Source organism: Prunus avium, chromosome 1 (genome assembly GCF_965620075.1).
Source record: "Prunus avium chromosome 1, drPruAviu1.hap1.1, whole genome shotgun sequence".
Classification (NCBI taxonomy): Eukaryota; Viridiplantae; Streptophyta; class Magnoliopsida; order Rosales; family Rosaceae; genus Prunus; species Prunus avium.
In genome coordinates, this window is record NC_142284.1 from 58,047,810 (window position 1) to 58,066,797 (window position 18,988).

Sequence of the window (18,988 nt, forward strand, 5' to 3'; positions counted from 1 at the left end):
ACTTATTGTGTGGATACGGTTTTAAAAGATGCGTTTTTATTCTTTCTTTTTGGGGTTTCATTGCTTTTATTTTCAAATCTATTCATGTTTTGAGGAGAAAGTTTAGAGCTGATTGATTGGTATTCGTACGTCTTTCCTATTTGGCTTTTTTCTTTTAAATATTTTCTGTCTTTTGTATCTTTGGGAAAACTTTTTTTTTTTTTGTTTTGGAATTTGTTTTGTTTGTAAATTCAGGAAGAAAAGGGCTGACAGTTCACCAAATTGAAGGGCAATAATCCTTACACCCAAGGGGGGACCCGTCCTAAATATGGGGAGAGTGTGTGGTGGTAGATAATCGGATATGGGAACATGGATCAGATTGTAGAAGCCCGAATCATGTTTGGGTACGGGGATGGGGATTGGGTATCTCATGATCCGAAATGTTTGATTTTTAGATCTTCATTTAATGATTTTTTGTACAAATTCACTCAAATATAAGAAGGTATAGTTATTTATGAATACAACGTTTTCAATAAACAATGAAATATTCATGATAAGTGACTAAAAGAGTCAATCCGACAGTGAAATAAAAGTTATTTCATGTCACTATCGGATAGTGATTGGACCGATTTGTCCAATTTTGGAGGAACTGGACTATTTTAACATTTCGTTTTATGGGAAAGACTTTTTTAACATTTGCTGTTTTAATTACTATAGTGGATATCTTCATTTAATAAATATTTTGTTGATTTTAGAATTTAAACTTTTATGAATGGGATGGGGAACTTGATACTCGATGGGGTATCCCCTATGTAACATCGATATGTAGCTAAAAAGGAGGGGGGATTATAGAGTACTACGGTAGTACGGTCACATGTTATAATATAAGTTAATATTTATTGATATTATTTCTTAAAAGGGGGAAAATAAACTCTGTCGTTCACCCATATTATGACATGTGTACAAGATGTACCACGTGGCCATACTACCGTAATATTCTATAATTTCTCCATGACGAAACAATAACACATAAAGAGTAGCCCTTTAAGATGAAGGACATCCAAAGCCAACCCAAATTTGTGGTAGAAACAATAGATTTGCAAAAGGAATCGGCATAGATCAGCCAAAACTCAGAGAACACCGAGGATCAAGCGAGATGAGGGAGTTTTCCTCAAATCTAGAGCTCTCTCTCTTAGGGATGGCAATGGGTCAAATCGAGGATGGGTATGTCATTCCCACCCAATATTCTAAGTGGGGATTCCTCATCCCCACCTTCATTGGGGAATGGGTTCCCCTACCCGCCCCATTACTAAAGAAAAACCAATAAAAAATATACTTTGTTGAACGAGAAAAAAAACATTATAAGCGCAAACATATGTATCAATTCAATTGTTATTAACTAAAATTCTATACTATATGAAAAAAATTAATACATATCAAATAGAGAAGATTTCCTGTTATTATAGAAAGCCCTATGTCGGCTGATTTGATTTCCTATTATTATATAATAATAGGAAATCTCTTTAATAATATATATATATATAATAAATAAATAAATATATATATATTCTTAACTGGTCGGGTTTGGGTTCGGGATTAAAATATCATCACTGCCCCTCCTCAATCACCATACCTGATAATTTCCCCATACTCGTGGGGAAAATTGTCATCCCTACTCTCTCTCTCTCTCTCTCTCTCTCTAGACTATATGAAAAAAATTAATACATATCTAATAGAGAAGATTTCCTGTTATTATAGAAAGCCCTATGTCGGCTGATTTGATTTCCTATTATTATATAATAATAGGAAATCTCTTTAATAATATATTTATATATATATATATATATATATATATATATTCTTAACTGGTCGGGTTTGGGTTCGGGATTAAAATATCATCACCGCCCCTCCTCAATCACCATACCTGATAATTTCCTCATACCCGTGGGGAAAATTGCCATCCCTACTCTCTCTCTCTCTCTCCCTCTCTCAGTTGGCATTTTGCTTTCGAGTGTTAGGGGTGTGTTGTTTCTTTGGGATGGACCTATGAAGAGACTAAACTGGACTATAGCCCAAGTGAGTTTTTATTTTGTAAGCCAAAAATTTCATCCAACCCACCTGTTAGCTTCTAGGCTTATTTACTGTAGCACCCCCTGAAACTTCGGTCAAATCTCACTTTATCCCCCCCAAGTTAAAATGACCCACTTAACCCCTTTGACCGTGGTTTTGTGTTCCACTTTACTCCCTACCGTTATCTCCGTTAATAACTCTGTCAATTTTGATGACGTGGTGTCACGCCCCGGACCCGGGGGTAGGCGGAAACCCCGCGCCCGGTGTGTGAGAAAAAAAAATAAAAATAAAAATAAAAATTAATAAAAAGGAAGCCGAAACATAAAATAAACTTTTCTTATAAAAATAGCTCCCAAAAATCTTACAACTTTACAATAAATAAATAAAGCTTTATCACTCTCATCTAATTTAGCCTGAACTGGTTTAGTCCTTGTCTTGCCCACTAATTCATCTGAAAAATTAAACATGGTGAGGGATGAGCAACCACCGCTCAGTGAGTAGATTATGTAATATGCCAGTCAAGCAATGCCGTTTTACACACTCTAGAAAATATAATGAAAAGATACACCAATCCAGATCATATCACATCATCCCTTCATATCTCGGTTATCCTTCATAGCATGTAACCAACCACGTGATCCCTATATTGGCTTCACTGCCCTATGTCCCCGTGTGGTACATCTATCCCTCGGATATTCCAACATTGAAGTTCTCATGTTCCATGAATAATACATACTTCATATTCCAATCAATATATATATATATATAGTGTGAAAGATTGCACCAAATTAGACATGCTTGACTTAAAATAGAAAGATATTTGTAAATAGAACAAATCCACGATAATTCATGGTTTTCATATTTTTATCACAAAATAAGAACTTTTAGAACACATTACATAAACCACTCACCTCGCTAATGAGAAACCTTTAAATAAATTGGCAAGACAACCTATCTACCTATCTTCATATATTACCACTCAAACCACTCTTTCTCTCTCTCTCTCTCTCTCTCTCTCTCTCTCTCTCTCTCTCTCTCACGTTGCAAGTTTGTTATCTTTGGAAGTAGTAGTAAATAACTTGTAAGCTTCCTATTTATACTAGAATAAAGTCGGCAATAAAACACTTCCTATTGGATGGGTTGATGGCGGTTGATTTATACTTCCTAACCAAGTAATATGTAAAACAGATAAGGAAGAATGTCTTTATCTCTTCCAATTCCTCTAATCCTATTCTTATCTTCTTGGTGAGTTGGCTAGCCTTACTACTTAATAGGTTTCTACTTTGACACGTAATAACAAGAGCTATTTTAAAACATATACATGTATATAATAGAACAAGGTATATATAGTAGAATAATATATGTAATAAAATAAGATATAAATATTTATTAAAAAAATACATAAAACAATATAGATTTAACTATCTATGTTATGAACTAACTATGTAACAAAATATTTAATTTCCCAAAATATAATATATATATATATATATATATAATTAAGATATAAATATATTTAAAAATACAGGATTTCACAATCTACCCTCCTTAAAAGAAATTTCGTCCTCGAAATTTACTAACACTTAATTAAGAAAGTCTACTCCTAAAGATTTTTGTCATTAAAACTTATTTAAATTCAAACCTATATGGTCACACTAATCTTCTACCACAGTTCCCAAGGGTGTCTAATCCCTATGCTCTGATACCATTCTGTCACGCCCCGGACCCGGGGGTAGGTGGAAATCCAGCGCCCGGTGCGTGAGAAAATAATAAATATAAAGAAATAAAAGAAAAGTCGAAGACATAAAATAAAATTTTCTTATAAAAATAGATTCCAAAATCTTACAACTTTACAAGAAATAAATAAAACTCTATCACCCTCATCTAATTCATCCTCAACTGGTTTAGTCTTTGTCTTGTTCACTAATTCATCTGAAAAATTAGACAGAGTGAGGGATGAGCAACCACCGCTCAGTAGGGACATGAGACCTTACCACAGTAGATTGATATAACTAAATTAAGTGACATGCAATCACACAACGAAATATCATATAATTAAGAATAATGCATGAATGAATGCTCTTCATCTAATCCCGTTAATTCATATAACTGGACAAGCAGATCTGCACGTCCCATACCATGCTTATACCACTTGGTCCCGAATGCCCATTTATATGAACTAACACCCATTTCAATCATCCCACAATTCCCCTTTTGTTAGTCATCTTGTCTAACTCCCTTTCGCCAGTCCCGAATCACCCAATAAAAATCATGTGCACTGTGGGATCCCTGAGACCTGGTACCTGCCAAGAGTTAGACTCGACTACACAAAAGACTATTTCCATTACCCTCTTTTCCATCAACCCAAGAATTCCAGCCATCACCGATAACATATGATCATGTCAATATTAATAAAATAATATAGATCATTAACAACACTTCAACATCCAATATCAATAATAATAATATCATGCATAATATAATGCTCACGAAATTTAATTAAATCAATCTTTGTAAAAGGCCCCCAAGAAATCCCTACCTCGTTTCTAAAGCTAGCTCCAAGTTAAGAAAACACAAACTCCGACTTCTTAACTCCTCCGGAGAATTTGATCACCACTTACTTTCTTGTTTTCTTTCTTGTTTTCTCTCTCTCTCTCTCTCTCTCTCTCTCTCTATTTTTCTCTTCTCTTTGCATTTGCCGCATGCAATCTCTAAGTTTGTTGTATTGAATTAGTAGTTGAAGTAGGCTCCTATTTATAGTGCAAATAAGAGTTGGCTAAAGATGAGATAGAAAGGGGATGTCGGCATATCAAGTAGGTGGTGTCAATTGGCATGTGCATATGAATGTAATGCTGCCAGCTATAAGAAATTATAGCAGGAGGTGTTCAAAGCTAAACAAATTCAAGATATGCATATGACAACTCACAAGGTGATAGTGCTCCTAGCTTGGCTATAATAAAATGGATATGTCTATCACTAATATGAATCAAAGTTGATCACTACAATCCTACTTTGCCACCAAGTATTAATAACATGCAAGAGGTGCAACGATATAAGATTAATAAAACATATTCGGATATTTATTTAAAGTATATATTTATTAATGATAATATTTATGGAAGTATAACATGTACCAAGACAATTATATATATATATATTTAAAATACAGGGTTTCACAATCTACCCTCCTTAAAAGAAATTTCGTCCTCGAAATTTACTAACACTTAATTAAGAAAGTCTACTCCTAAAGATTTTTGTCATTAAAACTTATTTAAATTCAAACCTATATGGTCACACTAATCTTCTACCACAGTTCCCAAGGGTGTCTAATCCCTATGCTCTGATACCATTTTGTCACGCCCCGGACCCGGGGGTAGGCGGAAACCCCGCGCCCGGTGTGTGAGAAAAAAAAATAAAAATTAAAATAAAAATTAATAAAAAGGAAGCCGAAACATAAAATAAACTTTTCTTATAAAAATAGCTCCCAAAAATCTTACAACTTTACAATAAATAAATAAAGCTTTATCACTCTCATCTAATTTAGCCTGAACTGGTTTAGTCCTTGTCTTGCCCACTAATTCATCTGAAAAATTAAACATGGTGAGGGATGAGCAACCACCGCTCAGTGAGTAGATTATGTAATATGCCAGTCAAGCAATGCCGTTTTACACACTCTAGAAAATATAATGAAAAGATACACCAATCCAGATCATATCACATCATCCCTTCATATCTCGGTTATCCTTCATAGCATGTAACCAACCACGTGATCCCTATATTGGCTTCACTGCCCTATGTCCCCGTGTGGTACATCTATCCCTCGGATATTCCAACATTGAAGTTCTCATGTTCCATGAATAATACATACTTCATATTCCAATCAATATATATATATATATAGTGTGAAAGATTGCACCAAATTAGACATGCTTGACTTGAAATAGAAAGATATTTGTAAATAGAACAAATCCACGATAATTCATGGTTTTCATATTTTTATCACAAAATAAGAACTTTTAGAACACATTACATAAACCACTCACCTCGCTAATGAGAAACCTTTAAATAAATTGGCAAGACAACCTATCTACCTATCTTCATATATTACCACTCAAACCACTCTCTCTCTCTCTCTCTCTCTCTCTCTCTCTCTCACGTTGCAAGTTTGTTATCTTTGGAAGTAGTAGTAAATAACTTGTAAGCTTCCTATTTATACTAGAATAAAGTCGGCAATAAAACACTTCCTATTGGATGGGTTGATGGCGGTTGATTTATACTTCCTAACCAAGTAATATGTAAAACAGATAAGGAAGAATGTCTTTATCTCTTCCAATTCCTCTAATCCTATTCTTATCTTCTTGGTGAGTTGGCTAGCCTTACTACTTAATAGGTTTCTACTTTGACACGTAATAACAAGAGCTATTTTAAAACATATACATGTATATAATAGAACAAGGTATATATAGTAGAATAATATATGTAATAAAATAAGATATAAATATTTATTAAAAAAATACATAAAACAATATAGATTTAACTATCTATGTTATGAACTAACTATGTAACAAAATATTTAATTTCCCAAAATATAATATATATATATATATATATATATATATATATATATATATATAATTAAGATATAAATATATTTAAAAATACAGGGTTTCACACGTGGCATGGCTATTTTAGACTTTTTACAACAAGTGATGATGTGTCATATAAAGGGCCCACTTTTTTTGCTTAAGTGGAATAAAATATATTATATAATAATATAATTACTTGTTTAGTTAAAAAATATATAAAAATTGAAAAAATTAATACATAAAAATCTTCTTCTCCATCTCTCTCCCTTGAACTCTCCCTCCCCTAACTTCATAACCCAAAGCCACCCTCACCATCACATGGTCGAGACTGACTTTCCACCATCGCCACCGCCGAAACAACAACGCCGGCCAAACCGAAAGCGTTGGGCCGACGAGGATCTGTTTGGTTTTGGAGTTCTGAGGGTCTGTTTGGTCGAAGAGGGTCTGTTACAATCTGTTTTATTTTTTTTTCAAAGACCTGGACCAAAACGACGTCGTTTTGGCCAGGTCTTTTTTTAAAAAAAATTCATTGCAGCTAGTCCAAAACGACGACGTTTTGGCCCCATCGCGTTTTAAAAAAATCGTTTTGGCCCCAGCGCGTTTTTTTTTAAAAAAAAAACTTCGCTCACTGGTCCAAAACGACGCCGTTTTGGTCAGCTTCTTTAAAAAAAAAAAAAAAACAGAACCTCTGTTCAGCTTCTTCTTCCTCGGATCTGCAGCATGCTCTTTCACCCATTCATGGGGTCACTACTACTTAAATAACAAAATTAAATTAAAAAGAAAAAAACCAACCAACAGAAAATAATCAAAGCTCCAACCTCTCCACGCATCCCCAGCCGCCTCCTCACCCATCCACAGCCCGATCCCTCTACCAGCCACCTCCTCGCCGATTAGCCCAGACAATGGGCAAGTATTCTGTCATTAACCCCAAAAAGAGCTTTCCTATACTTGATCTCAGTGGAGAAGTTCTCCTTATTCAAAAACTCTTGGGATGACTCGTTGTAGAGAAAATAGGGTCTGGGTGTTGCCCAAATAGTGAAGAAATTGGGTTTAGGTTTCGAGTTGGACCGATTGGGTCTGGGTGCAGAGGAGGCTTTCTTCTTCCTTCATTCTTGGAAGTGGTTGTTTTGTTTGCCCTGCTTCTTGGCTGGTGTGGCGACGGTGATGGTGGCGAGAGAGAGGTCTGAAGTTGGGTTGGTGGGGTGGATATTGCTGGGGTAGGTGGGTTAAGGGGTTAGTGTGGCTGAGGAGGGGGATGGGTGTGGGTGGGATCTGGGTAGAGGATTGGAGTAAGTTAATGGTTTTCGAGGAAAAATTTCATTCTCTATATGCCAACTCAGGGAGCTCTAGCACCTTGATCTTCAAAACAATTCCTTAAATTTTTCAATCCTCTATGATGGATATGGTGATTTAGATGGTAGGTTTGATGTTTGGGTATGTGGGTACGGTGGTGCTGGTGGTTTATACGGTGGTTGCTGGGGAAGAGAGAGAGATGGAGAAGAAGAGAATTTTTTGATATTAATTTTTCAATTTTTTAATTAAATAAGTATTTAAAATAATAATTTAATTTTAATTAATATTTTTTTTCCATACTAATACTTTAATCTTTAAAAATTTTGTTTCTTTTTTCTTTTGGATTTTTGAATTTTTATTGTTGTATCTTTTACCATAATGACCCTGCCACGTCAGTTTTTTTGACGGCCTTTTGGATGGCGTTAACGGTGGGGGGAAAGTGGAACACAAAATCACGGTCAAGGGGGTTAAGTGGGTCATTTTAACTTTGGGGGGGTAAAGTGAGATTTGACCGAAATTTCAGGGGGTGCTACAGATAATGAGGGGGATTTTGGAGAGGGGGTTCAATTTGGGCTTCCATCCCACCATTCATTTATTTAATAAGTTTAACTCCAACACTTTCTCTCTCTTGTTGGATGGTGGGATGGACCCCCACATTGAACCCCCCTCACCAAAAACTCCATCATTATAGCATTTTCGCAGTCTTATATAGGAAATATAGACTAACTTGGCCCACTCAAAATAAAACCTATTCTATTTCAATGTACTTTTTGCGTCATTCAACCAAGTAAATCTTTAATCTTAACAGTGCAAATTTTTTTTTGGGCGTAAAAATCTTCGTGATAAATTTATTATATTTTATGGGTTGTTAATTAGTGATTTCTTTATTATATGAATTCTGAAATTTCTTTATTACCTCCTCCATTTTGGATCTGTCCCTGTTCACTCGTTTAATAATCCATGAAAATCCCAATTGAAAACAAACCTGAATATCTTTTAATATAAATCCTGAAAGCCTTAATTCCTAATATTATAAAAGAATATAATTCCGAAGAAGAGTTGAACTGGTCCGGCTGCAGAGTTAGTGATTTATTTTATTTTTTATTTTGTTCATAGGGAGGCATGTGGAGAAATGATGTCACAGTAAAGGCGCTAATTATGAGTGAATTTTTAATTTGGAGAGTTCGATCCGCTATAAATTTGTTAATGGGAAGTAATTATTTCACATTGAAAACATGGCAAACATCACATGATGTTGGTTTGAAATATATGTATTAGTGGAAAGAATGTAAAACTCAGTTTGAGACAAATTGCGGTGGGTACATCCCTAATTATTTAGATTATCGTGCGATTATAGTTGGACGAGCCCTGTACTGGTTTTAACACACTAGTTGAAGAAAAAGACCAAAATCCTCATAATTGGCAAATATTCTTTTACGGTGCATAAACCATGGTAACAATTGGGTTTAACTGTTTATGACATGTTTATTTTAGGGTGCTGATTTTTCTACTCTCCTTTTGTCCACTTACACACCTTTTTGTTTTTTTTAAATACTTTTTACTCTAACCAAAAAAAGAGTGTAAGTTGACAAAAGAGGAGTGAGAGAGCATACAATTTCCAACAAATGAAATGTAAGTGGACAAAAGCGGAGTGGAAAAATCAACTCCCTTATTTTAATGTAAGATTAACGTTTTTCTAACAAGCATAATATTTTGGTGAGCTTAGCTTGTTTCTTTTATGAACAGAGTTCGAACGAGCTCAAAACGAGCAGAAAGCGAGTCAAAATTTGAAGTGAAGGTTCAAGCTCGGAAGGCACCTACACCTATTACATAGAATTATATTGCAAATATATATTTTCACTTTTTTTTTTTGTCATGGTAAAATTTTGAAAACCTTGTGGGGGATTGTTGGAATTTTAAAAAGGTTTTACAAATTTAACCGTTTTTATTTATTTATTATTTTGGATGTTTTATTTTATTTATTGTGGGGGTTATAAATATTTAATTTTCAGATTTTATTTCTACTTAATTTTCTAGTTTAATATGGTGAAGGTTACATGTTATTGGATGCCTATAAAATGCCACTCCTCCTTCACATTTGGAAACACAACACCATCAGAATATCACATACCACAATCACCACCACAAAACACAAAAAGAAAAACTTTGTACACATGTCACATTGTTATTAGTAAAAATGTAGGGGCTCCTACTTACCTGGTAAGAAGGGAAGTATTTTCCTTGATATATTATATAGACTATAATATTGGTTGTCTAAATCTTAGCCTTTTAAATTTTGCCCTCCCTTGAAAAATTCATGAATTTCCCACTACATAAATCCATTTAATTGTAAGCCAATTTTTTTTTGATTGAATAATTGTTAGCCAAATTGATATTATTGTGGACTTACGCACAAATGGACCTCTATACAGAAGCATGATGACGGTCATTTGTCCCCCAATCTTCTAAGGCGTTGATCATATAATGAAATGAATGAGGATAATATAAACATTTTAAAGAGGTGGCTGACACGGCCTTTGCTGACGAGTAGTCGCCATTAAATACGTAGTTAGTTAATACGCGTGCATTTGTATTGTTAAAACAAAAAAACTCCAGAAAATTTCCGGAAATCATAGGTTGTCGTATGCTTTTGAGAACTACGGAAAAATTCGTGACGGTATTATTGAGTTCTTTCTTTGGGTCATAAGGTATTATTGAGTTCAAACGTTCTATTCCTGTAATGTACACGTATTTATGTATTTTTCATGAATATTACATATTTGTTTTCAAATATTATACAAAAAAAAGGACTACAAATAACATAAATAAACAAAATAAATAAATCTATAGGGTATACTAGCCTCTTGACACGCGTGTGCCAATTGGCCTTTTTATTTGTCTCTTTTTTTATTTATATTAAAATTTTCCATGGCAAATATCATTTCTTGTTTACATCAAGTAATATATAGATATTTAAAAATATAAATTAAAAAACCAAAAAGAAAACAGAAAAAAGAATGTGGGTAGAGTGGAGTGGGGAGTAAAAGAGGAATGTGGATGGAGTAGGGAGTAACTTCCTCCATATAATTACTTAGGTGGAATTTATTTTTTATTTTATAATTTTATCAAATTAGTGTTTTGCCATTTTACCCCTATTAAATTAATTTGCAGTCCTTCAGCACTTTGGTTAATAAATGGTATTTTTTGGGTTTTTGAATGTTTTATCATTCTCTTCCTTTTGCTTTATATATGTAGATAGTGGCCAAAATTTTCACCGTATATTTATAAGAGATTTAATAATACAAATATATATTTTATACTAATTATCAGTCTTACTAACTATTGAAAAGAGTTAGTCACAATTTATAGAACTAAACCCTTCTAGAATAGGATAAGAGGATCTAAGCTTGCATGGTTAATGCCAAGCCACACTGCATAATTAAATGGGTTAAATACCTTTTTGGTCACTGAGTTTAACACTAAAATTCAATTTGATCAATGAGAAATTTTTTTAGCCAAATTGGTCACTGTGTTTTCCATTTATAATTTATAGACACTTCGTTATCTTCTGTTATTAAGTGCAGTTTTTTATTTTTACTTTTCTAGGAAGCACGTTCAGTCTTCTTCCTCTAAACAAGATAGGGTATATTGTGCTATTAGGGTTTAACAAATTGAGAGAAATCTTGGGTTGAAATCAAAATTGTGAGTTATAAGGTTACATATTGGATGCTATATTGAAGCCTAAATCAATTGAGTGAGAACCGTATTGTGAGTTCAGATGACAAGGAGATGTAATCAAGGTGATATAGCACCACAATATATTGGTAAGTTGTTAATTTCATTTTAATTTGGTTTGGCTTTTTGATTTTCCTTAATACCTCACAATTTCGATTTCAACCCAAGATTTCCCCCAATTATTAAACCCTAATAGCACAATATACCCGAACTTGTTGAGTTAGAGAGGAAGAAGACTGAAAGTGCTTCCTAAAAAATAAAGTATATAACCCAATTTGGGCAATTTACGGAAAAGGAAAACTATATTTTTTATAACAAGTAGAGCCCATTTACAGTCCTATAACCCAGTTTGATTAATATGCAGAAGAGAATTCATTTCTGTTGAATTTCTTTCTTTCCCCTTTTGTTTTTGTTCCTTTCATACCTAAGGCCATTGAAAATTACTTGCAAATATGGGAAATGTAGAGGAGCAAAAAACAAGTACATCCCTCTTTTTTGTGTGGTGTCTTTTCTTTTTGTTCTTCTTGAGAGTTTTCCATATTCGTTTTTAGATGGAGCGATTTAAAAGAAAGAATTTGGGGTTGACAACTAGGCTAAATTTTAAAAACAAAAAATCACAGTACATGCATTAATATTGTTATAGGCTAAACAAACAATTCTACACTATAATGGTATCTAAATCCATTGATTTGGAATACCTTCATCCAAATGGAATCTCGGAATTTTTTCCTTTCTTTTTTGTTTAACAAATACGTAGTTTACCATATTTGCTAGAAACACTGTATCAGCACAATGGACAAACGAATAAGGGATCGCGACTGAACCCTTTAGATATATATGCACTATAAAACAAAGCAAAGCTGAAGACAAAAGAAAACAACATAGACATCAAATCTCCCCAGACCACATAGCCATGGACCTCCAACTATCATCTTTGGTAGCTCTTGTTGTAGTCACATTCGCCTTTTCACTATTTATCCGCTCCCGATTTTGGAAACCAAGAGCAGTCAGAAAATCACCACCACTGGCAGGAGGTGCATGGCCTATAATCGGCCACCTCCGCTTATTTAAAAGTCCTGCAGAACCACTCCATATGGCATTGGGTAAATTGGCAGATAAGTATGGACCAATTTTCACTATAAAGTATGGAGTGGAGACAGCTGTGGTTGTGAGCAGCTCGGAAATGGCGAAAGAGTGTTTAAAGACACATGACAAAGTCTTTTCTAGCCGTGTACAATCCGTAGTCTCAGAAATCCTTGGCTACAACTATGCTTTCTTTGCATTCAGCTCCTACGGCCGCTACTTTCACGAAATAAAAAAAAAGGTCATGCACGAGCTCTTCTCCAACCATCGCATCGAGATGCTCAAACACATTAGAGAATCCGAAGTGAGCACATCGATAAGAGAAATATACGAGCAGTGGACGAAGAACAAGAAGAGTGGTGGTTCAAATGAGGTGGTGGTGGAAATGAAAGAATGGTTTGGTGACATAAGTGAGAATGTGATTTTTAGGATGATATTAGGGCAAAGATGTACCGAAGCTAAAAATTACGCAAAGAACCCCTTGCCAGGAGAGTTGATGGGGAGAAAGATTTTCAATGATGTTCTTCATATGCTTGGGATTGTGGTGCTTTCAGATGCGGTTCCTTTCTTGAGATGGTTGGACTTGGGTGGCCATCAGAAGGCAATGAGGAAGAAATTAAAGGAGGTAGATCAACTGCTTCAAGTTTGGCTAGATGAGCATAAGCAGAAGAGGAAGATTTCTGGTGGGGTGAAGGGTGATGATGAGCGTGACTTCATGGATACCATGATTTCATTTCTTGATGATGATTTGAAAGTTACCAAGGAGTATGATGCCGATACCATCAACAAAGCTACCTCCCTGGTATGTGCACATTTTAATACCCAATTCATCACTTGGCTCTTTATTTATTATTTCTGAACAACCCTTGGATAATCCAAATCTAGGGCCTTCATCTACCCAATGTAATTTTGTGTACTTGTTTCGCAGACTATTCTCTTAGCAGGTGTAGATGTAATTACAGGGACATTGTCATGGGCACTGTCTTTACTTCTGAACAACCCTGAAACCCTAAAAAGGGCCCAAGAAGAATTAGACCAAATTATTGGAAGAGAGAGGCAAGTGAAGGAATCTGACATCGACAACTTGGTCTATCTCCAAGCGGTTCTCAAAGAAACAATGCGTTTATACCCTCCAGGACCAGTTCCACTGGCCCATGTGTCCACAGAAGATTGCATTTTAGGGGGCTACCATATCCCAGCAAAGACTCGTGTCTTCATCAACATTGGAAAGATCCAACTAGATCCAAAGACGTGGCCAGACCCGAATGAGTTTCGACCCGAACGATTTCTTACAACACACAAGAACATTGATGTTAGAGGTCAGGATTTTGAGTTGATACCATTTAGCAGTGGAAGAAGAATGTGTGCAGGGGTATCACTTGCCATGAAAATGATGCCGTTGGCACTTGCTTCTTTGCTTCATGGGTTTGAAATTGCAACCCCTAGTGATGAGCCGGTTGACATGAGTGAGAATATGGAGTTGACTAACCATAAATCTTCCCTTCTTGAAGTCGTTGTCACGCCGCGCCTTCCTGCTCAATTATATGAAGAGTATCATAAATAAGGGGAACTGCTATGTTACCATGTGGGATTGAAGTTACATGTAGTGTTCCTGACCAATTTCAGTTGAGAACCTCAGCTTGCAATAACAATCAATTGTTGTAGTCTATTTTGAATTTAAAATTAAAGCTATCGACTAGAGCATATTTGCAATTTGTAAGAACTAAATGCAGAGGCTCGGGATCCGATATATATATTGTTGCTTTTCAAATCTCCGAATTTATTTATTTAAGTATGGATTTTTTCTCATGTCTTATTTATTTTTGTGTTTTATGCCAATTTTATTCTTGTGGTCCGTAGCGGAAACAAATTCAGAATCCCTTATTTTTATGCCTTTTTCCTCCTATTTGTTAATTTTTAGCCTTAAATTCATACTAGTACGTTTTAAAGGTTTTGGTAGATATGGTAAGTTTACAGGCTTCTTTTGTTCGTAGTATACTGTATATATACATGATTAATTATTATTTCTATTAGTTATTGATCTTGCCTGACTTCACATTCACTTATTTTTGTGTGCTCAACTATGTTTCATTATCCATAGGTTGTCTGCCGCGCAAATCTCACGGCCTGGAGTTCCGGGCCGAGGGGATGTGCGTTGACACGCGGTTTCCTGCTTTTGGGTGCAGTGCGGTTGTGCGCGGGCGTGCCAACACGGTCTACCGTGCGTCGAGATGTTGATGAGTGTAGGATGGATGAGTGGTGCACCTGTTTGAACTCGTCTTCTAATCAAACGATTGTAGCCGAGAGAGGAACTAGTCTCGGCTGTTAGGTTCACGGCCTGAACTACAAGGCCGTTAAGTGATGGTGTTGGTGGTGGGTTTTGGGCGGTGCTCCGGCGCGCTGCTCAGGGAGCGACGGTCGTATGATATATGGGGTGAGGGAACGAACAACAGAGATGGTGCTCCGGCGCCTTGAAAATCAAGGGTCGTATGATATATTGATGAATGAATCTTCCTTACAAACTATCACTACTCCTAGGAAAGCAAGTAAAATATTGAAAGTGCATTACAGGAAAATATAAGTTGCTCCGTGGGAGGCTTTTGTTTGGTGTTTGAACCCTTTGAATGTAGCTCGAGCATTGTATTTATAGGAAGAGTTCCTGGATGAGTAATCGAGGCTGAATTTACGCATAGTGGAGTCTGATTAGCGCAAGTGGGTGTCCAATCGACATTTGGGATCGTGAAGCATGGTGGTGTGACCCCATAAATCCTGGTGAATCTTGGCCGCCGCCCTAATCGTGGTTTCTATGCCGCTGGCCGTGGAGACGCATTTATTGCTCTGATAGCTGGTGACCCAATCTCTCAAGCTGCAAGAATTCTTGTGAGAATGTCTACGTCTAATCACTCTGTCTTCTGTCGCCAAAACCTGACTTCAGTCACTTCCCACCTTCCCTCATGCATTAAATGCTTATTTTTTGGCCAGTGGGATTGCTGCATTAAACAGGCGCTACTTCATTAAATGAAGCATGGGTCCCTGCTATCACGTGATGATCTGACTTTAATATTTCTGGCCGTGATTTTGCTCGGCCTCGGCCTCGGCCTGCACTCGAGGTCGAGATGATCATGCCTTAGCATTTTTCTTTTGTCTTCAGGAAGGCAAAGTACCTTGTTAAAACTCTGCGTTTCAGTTTTACGAGTAAGTGCCAGGGCCGAGAAAAAGGGGCTCCTTCGGCCAGCTCATGACCGTGATTTATTAGGCACAAACAGAGGTATGATGCTGGAAAAGAAATTGCTTTTGACTAGAGGGTTTCAAATTTGAAGGAGGTTTACACTTCAGATGGCTATAGGATGTAAATTAGATATCCATGCCCTGTTCCTTTATGCATTAAATTTCCACATTCACAACTGGTGCATAAAGTTTACTTTGCTTTAAATATCACAATAATCTATGTACTGCAGTTTTGTCCAATCTTCTAATTTGATTTTCTATTACTTGTGAAATATCATTTTGACTGAGTTCTAGGATTTTATACTGTTGAACATGAGTTTGGACCCTGATACTCAAACACTACAATGTGTGAAAAATAACCATGATGAACTTCATAATAAAAAAATAACCAATGCTAAACACCTTAAAGACATCGGGAAATATATCAGAAATAATGTGGTTCTCTTTAAAGGCATCGAAGTCCAATGTTATTTTGAAGAAAGTCAATAACTGAATCTCATTAAGGCATCAATTTGTTTGAAGAGATCATGTTGTTTATCATTATAGGCATCAGTTTTCTCCAATATCTTTTATATCCCTAATTAGCATCACCTTACAAGTTACAATATTTAAGTTTTTTTTACTATAAAAGGCAACAGTTTTTCCCCGATGCCTATTATTATTTTTTTTGGTAGTGAAAACTTTTTAGTATTCTGAAAAGCTGTTAGGAGTTGGGTAATAATTCGGTTTGGTTTGATTATATTTTTTTATCTCTCGAAGTTGACTTGGTTCGGGCTTAAGTTTAAATTTGGCTCGGGTTAATAATATTTGAAAAATAATAAGACAAATACAAAAAAAAATAACAGTTCCAACCAAGATGCTTAAGACATGCTTTTGGTGTAAATAATGGGTTTCACCAAACACGAAACTGAATCAGGCTTTATATGGTTCTGAATTAATGCATCGAGTCCATTTGTAGCCCTAACCAATTTGATTAATATTGGTAATGTAGAGGAGTGCAAAAACCAAGTACATCCCTCTCTTTTTTCTTTTTTTTGTTATAATTTTTTTTATTTTATGGTTTCACTATATTCCTTCTTCTTGAGCTTTTTCCATATTAATTAAGTTGCATTTGTATGGAGGGATTTAAAAAAAGGGATTTGGATTTAACAACTAGCTAAATTTGCTAGGGGTGGGCACGGTACGGGATGACACGGGATGGAGGTCATCCCGGTGTCAATCCCGAATAGGAGAATCGGGACGGTATGACACGGGATGGGGGATTTTCAAAACACGTTCAAACCATACCGGCCCAAACCGGGACCGGTATGATTCGGTATCAAAACTGATACCGTTCACTTTAGCTAAAATTTGATTTTTTTTTTCTTCAGTTTTTGTAGCGGCCAAATAACTTCAGTTTTTGCAATAGCTGCCAAATCATGCAAATGGTGACTCCTGTGAACCCAGTTGAAAAAGAAAAAGAAGTCAAAAGCAGTACCGGTGTCTTCCAGTGTGCATCATAAAGGGCTTATCACTTGATGTAATTCGCAAGACAGCATACATAGAAATATCTAAATTAAAAAGAGACCATCAGCAAAAGGGGAAAAATAATTTCATACCCAGGGTTTGCTGGAGCCCACGAACCATTGGAATGTATCTAGCAGATAAAGATGGGGTGCTATGCTGGAAGACACTAGGAATTTCCAACAAACTTGTGTAAACAGGAGCATGATCAGAGCCTTCAAGTTTAATACTCTGCCCTCCCTTCCACCTGTGGGTAGGGAAAGAGGTCAAAGAACAGAGAGATGGAGCAGACGGAGAGAGAAGAAAGAAAAGAAGAAGAGAGGAAGAAGGAAAAAGAATAAAGAGAGAGAGAGAGAGAGAGAGAGAGAGAGAGGAAAAAAGAATTAAAAAAGAGAGGGAGGAGAATAAAAAGGAGAAAGACGAGAAGAAAGAGAGGTTGACTAAATCTGAAATGTTGGAAATAATATTTTAATATTTAATATTTAATATTAATTAGTTACTGTACGGTACGGTATGGCACCAAGCGGGATCACAAATCTGATACCGGTGTCGTGCCAAACAGTAACGGGATGACACGGTTTCATCCCGTTTAAGCATCAACACCAAACGGTTTGGCACGAGTTTGACACGGAATGGCACGGTTTCGGGACGGTATCGGTATTCTGGTTTTGATGCCCACCCCTAAAATTTGCTATAAAAACAAGAACCACATTAAATTGAATATATTTGAAATAATTACATATAGTATACTTGAAATGAATATGAAATGACCATATCCATGGAATCATTTTAAATCTACTTGTTTTTTTTATTTCTTTCTTATTCAAAGCTTGACGTATATACACCCCAAAAAAACATGGAGTCGCCAAGAACTGGATGTTGTTGCCCAATGTCAAAAGTCATTACTTGAAAATATAGCAACTAAAATTTGTTGTTCCCAAGGTCGTTGCATTATGCCCGTGTCCTAATGTAATAGGCAACGAAATTTCGAAGTCGTTGTGTGAACATAAATGCAACGTGAAAAATAGTCGATGGCGCCTGTCTTACGAAACGACTGTAAGGTTGTTGCTTATCACATAAGAGAAGGAGATCTGAATCGTTGCTCAATATTATGGGGGACAATAATTATGGTATCTTATAGTTCTAATTTATTTAATTAAATTTTATATATTTATTCTTTTGATAGTTATACATACTAGCCCCTTGCCACACACACGTGTGCCAACTGGTTTTCTTTTTTGTTTTATTTTTATTATATTTTTATAATTAAGAAAAGATAAAATGGGTAGTTATGTTCTATAAAAATAGGACCCATTATCTGATTTTGTTTTTAATTTATGTTTTAAATATAAATTGAACATATTATTCTCATTTAAATATATATACAGAAATTCTCTTATGCGGACATCCAGACGTTATTATCGTGCGGACGCCGTGTATTTTGTACTACCCCTCTCCGTTTTCCTGCCTGTTTATAATAGGATCCGCACGATAATAACGTGCGGACATCC

The 18,988-nt window shown here is 35.7% G+C and overlaps 1 protein-coding gene across 1 annotated transcript; it reads left to right on the forward strand.

The window, feature by feature from the left end:
• The first annotated feature begins 12,576 nt into the window (after nt 1-12,576).
• LOC110772035 (cytochrome P450 CYP82D47-like) lies at nt 12,577-14,310 on the forward strand. The gene is made up of 2 exons (XM_021976410.2): nt 12,577-13,548; nt 13,675-14,310. The coding sequence occupies exons 1-2, from the start codon at nt 12,577-12,579 to the stop codon at nt 14,308-14,310; spliced, it is 1,608 nt and encodes a 535-aa protein (XP_021832102.1).
• The last annotated feature ends 4,678 nt before the right edge of the window (nt 14,311-18,988 follow it).